Genomic DNA, 3,970 nt, shown 5'->3' on the forward strand with positions numbered 1-3,970 from the left:
GGATAAGTTCATCCGAGTCACCAGCCTCAGAAATCACAAGTTAACAGCAGCTCAGATCAGAGACCAGATGAATGCCACACAGAGTTCTAGCAGCAGACCCATCTCTAGAACAACTGTTAAGAGGAGACTGCGCCAATCAGGCCTTCATGGTCAAATAGCTGCTAGGAAACCACTGCTAAGGAGAGGCAACAAGCAGAAGAGATTTGTTTGGGCCAAGAAACACAAGGAATGGACATTAGACCAGTGGAAGTCTGTGCTTTGGTCTGATGAGTCCAAATTTGAGATCTTTGGTTCCAACCGCCGTGTCTTTGTGAGACGCAGAAAAGGTGAACGGATGGATTCCACATGCCTGGTTCCCACTGTGAAGCATGGAGGAGGAGGTGTGATGGTGTGGGGGTGTTTTGCTGGTGACACTGTTGGGCATTTATTCAAAATTGAAGGCACACTGAACCAGCATGGCTACCACAGCATCCTGCAGCGACATGCCATCCCATCCGGTTTGCGTTTAGTTGGACGATCATTTATTTTTCAACAGGACAATGACCCCAAACACACCTCCAGGCTGTGTAAGGGCTATTTGACCAAGAAGGAGAGTGATGGAGTGCTGCGGCAGATGACCTGGCCTCCACAGTCACCGGACCTGAACCCAATCGAGATGGTTTGGGGTGAGCTGGACCGCAGAGTGAAGGCAAAGGGGCCAACAAGTGCTAAACACCCCTGGGAACTCCTTCAAGACTGTTGGAAAACCATTTCAGGTGACTACCTCTTGAAGCTCATGGAGAGAATGCCAAGAGTGTGCAAAGCAGTAATCAGAGCAAAGGGTGGCTATTTTGAAGAAACTAGAATATAAAACATGTTTTCAGTTATTTCACTTTTTTTTGTTAAGTACATAACTCCACATGTGTTCATTCATAGTTTTGATGCCTTCAGTGAGAATCTACAATGTAAATAGTCATGAAAATAAAGAAAACGCATTGAATGAGAAGGTGTGTCCAAACTTTTGGCCTGTACTGTATATACATGTATGTATGTATATATGTGTATATGTATGTATTCATATAGGTATGTTTTTTTGGTAATTTGTCATATCGTCAATTGTTAACACAACACATACCTTTTCAGATACCTCCTGAAAGTCTTGTCTCGTATGCCATAGATGATGGGACTAAGAGATCGTGGCAGGACCTGTATTATAATATAACAAGCAAACATGGAGTCTATATGATTCTTAGGGAACGCTTGCCGCAGAGCTTGTTTTAAAGGGGGTTCTACATATGTAACCATACAAAGCAGCAGCTGAAACCCATGGAGGATGATTGTGTTTCTGGCCTTTGTAGCATCTTTGCCAGCTGTTTTAGCAGTGAACAAAATTCTGAAGTAGGTGTAAAAGATAGTGATCCAAACCACAACTAGAAACGTTGAAAACATGATATTTTTCTTCTTGATGATGAGGGGATTTGGGAACACAGTTTGTGCAACACAGAAGACTCTGGAATGAAAAAAGTCCAGTGGTTCTTTGGCCAAAGTGATGAAGAGATCAGGAAGAGCAGACAATATGCTCGTCGCCCAGATTAAACCGATCAGCATCAATGTTCTGTTGACCGTACAGACCTGTGGGTGGCGAAGGGGGAGACATATGGCGATGAAGCACTCCACTGCCATGCAGGCCAGGTTCAGACGAGTGTTTTCAGTGGTGAAAAGAGTAATCAGGATGAAGATGCAGCAGATGGAGACATTTATTTTGTGGAGAACGTAGCTGATGACAAACAGGATGATGGTCACCGTCACTTGGATCGTGTCGTTGACCACCAGGTGGATAAAAAGGATGTACCGAGGATTTATGTAGAATATCTAGAGGGTGGGAAAAAAAGCACACACGAGGGGAAAAACGAGTTGAAAAACCTGGAGGTTTGAGGTCAGAACTCTAAGCTTGAAATAGGGACACTATGCTCACCATGTTGGGGGTTCAGTATTTGCCAGTTGTCAATCATTTACATTCGACAGTGACCTAACATAGCTCGCTGCTTAATACCTTTGAGAAAAAATTGTGATTTGGTCATGCAGATTTATCAATGGTTCTGCTTGTTCGCTGTTTCAGTTACCCAGCTCAGCTGCTAGCCTGGTTCCATACCTCAAATTTCTTGTTATGGTTTTTGTCAACTGTCATGGTTGGGGGTCACATTTTGATGCATGCAGCGGCACACGGAGCACACAGGATGTGGACTGATGTACATAATGTGGGACCAAAGCTCACAACCAAGAGTTCCCTCTGGAAACTTTTGACCACGCACAATTCTCAAGATTTAGCATAACAAGCTGACTGGTGCACAAGTCAGTTACACTATGGCAACTTCAAATCAAACACTCTAGCAGAAAGACCCATGGCTTCACGCAGCTAAAACAGCCACGGAGAGAGAGTTGTGTAAAAGATGGGGATAGTGTGTCCATGTTGCTCTACTGTTGTAGGGTTTGTGAGTTTAAACACATCCAGCATTCAACCACACCTTTGACGGCATCGCCCAGACATGCCAATCACCTAAATGAGGAAAAGGCAACCTGTATTTTGTTGTATTGAACAAGAAATACTTTTTAGTTTTATTGCCTGTTTAGACTTGTTGCCTCTTGGAAAGATGTTGGTACAGTGTTCAAAAAGTTCCCTTTTTTATATATATATATAATTACAGTAGTTTACAAAGTTGCTAGTGGGCAAAATGCTGCCTTAGTCCTCAGCAAGAGTCTTGTCCATCTTTGACACTTACTCTACAGTTGAAAATCAATGACAAAAAAGTATCCCTTTATATGTGCTTTGCTTCTTTATGTTCTGAACCGTGATTTCGAGCTGTGGCTTTTGTTTACTATTACATGCTTAGTTCCTAAAAGTCTGTGCCCACTGATGGCAAGTTGGAGAAACAAACCAATCTTCTGGAGATGTCATCTTCCTGTCACTTGCTAGCTGCCTAGATGCATAATTGGAAAATAGACAGAAAAATGGGCAGAAAAGTGTTTATGAAACTGATATAGCTGTGCAGGTAAGTTGACTCACAGAAATAATTACTTCAGGATTTCTTCTACAGTCCAGAAAAAGCATTAAGTTATCTCCTGTTACCAACCACTACTGCAGCTTCAATGTTTACTGAAAGTGTTCCGATGGATGTGTCACCTGCTCCTGATTGGTTAGGACAAAACAAAGCAAAAATAATCCCACACAGTAAAGAATATGAGCATGATGTAAAGTTAAATTTCTGAAGTTAAAGGAAATGGCAGTTTATTCTGATTATCAGACTTAAAGTTGTTCACATTCAGATTTTTGATTGAACTACACTCAAATCTAATCCAAACTGTAGTCTTACAGGAAGAACGTCTCTATTTAAACATATGTAGGATTTAAAAGACCTTCACATTTGTCTACAGCCTCCTGTAGAGCTGCTGATAACTTCTTTAGTAACTCATTGTTAGTTCCTACATGTCAAATGAATATCAGACCTGGTGTTTGCAGAAGGTTTGAATGAGACCTCCATTGATGTAGGTGATGAAGATCCCGAGAAGCACAACAATCACGTTCTTGGTCACAGCTTTAGTGAAGGAGTCTCGATATGGTAAAACCACCGTCACATTGGTAGATGATGTGTTCATCTTTTGTAACTGAAAAGAAAAGATAAATATTCCTCAATTATAAGTAGATGTTCTCAGCGATTAAAGACAATGGGCCTTATTTTAAGGATCTATAGCTCATGGTCTAAAGTGCACAGCGCAAGTGCATTTAGGGTGTGTCTAACTCCACTTTACTAGTTCAATTGTGCATAATTTGGGCACAAAGTAAGGAGCCAAGGGGTTGTATTTAGTCCCTAAATTAATAATAGGAGTGTTTCGGGTGTGGCATTAAATTAACCATCTCCCATTCACTTCAAAAGCCAGGTATGCATGCACCTGGCGCACTGCTATTTACACGTTTGACAAAAAAGAGAAGCAG

General features: G+C 41.7%; 1 protein-coding gene across 1 annotated transcript; it reads right to left on the minus strand.

The window, feature by feature from the left end:
- Positions 1-1,098: 1,098 nt before the first annotated feature.
- On the minus strand, positions 1,099-3,633 carry LOC117256691 (odorant receptor 131-2-like). Its single transcript, XM_033626261.2, has 2 exons — positions 3,484-3,633; positions 1,099-1,851 (listed from the first exon to the last, which is right to left on the minus strand). The coding sequence occupies exons 1-2, from the start codon at positions 3,631-3,633 to the stop codon at positions 1,099-1,101; spliced, it is 903 nt and encodes a 300-aa protein (XP_033482152.1).
- Positions 3,634-3,970: the final 337 nt, after the last annotated feature.

Source organism: Epinephelus lanceolatus, chromosome 1, assembly GCF_041903045.1.
Source record: "Epinephelus lanceolatus isolate andai-2023 chromosome 1, ASM4190304v1, whole genome shotgun sequence".
In the NCBI taxonomy this organism is placed as follows: Eukaryota; Metazoa; Chordata; class Actinopteri; order Perciformes; family Serranidae; genus Epinephelus; species Epinephelus lanceolatus.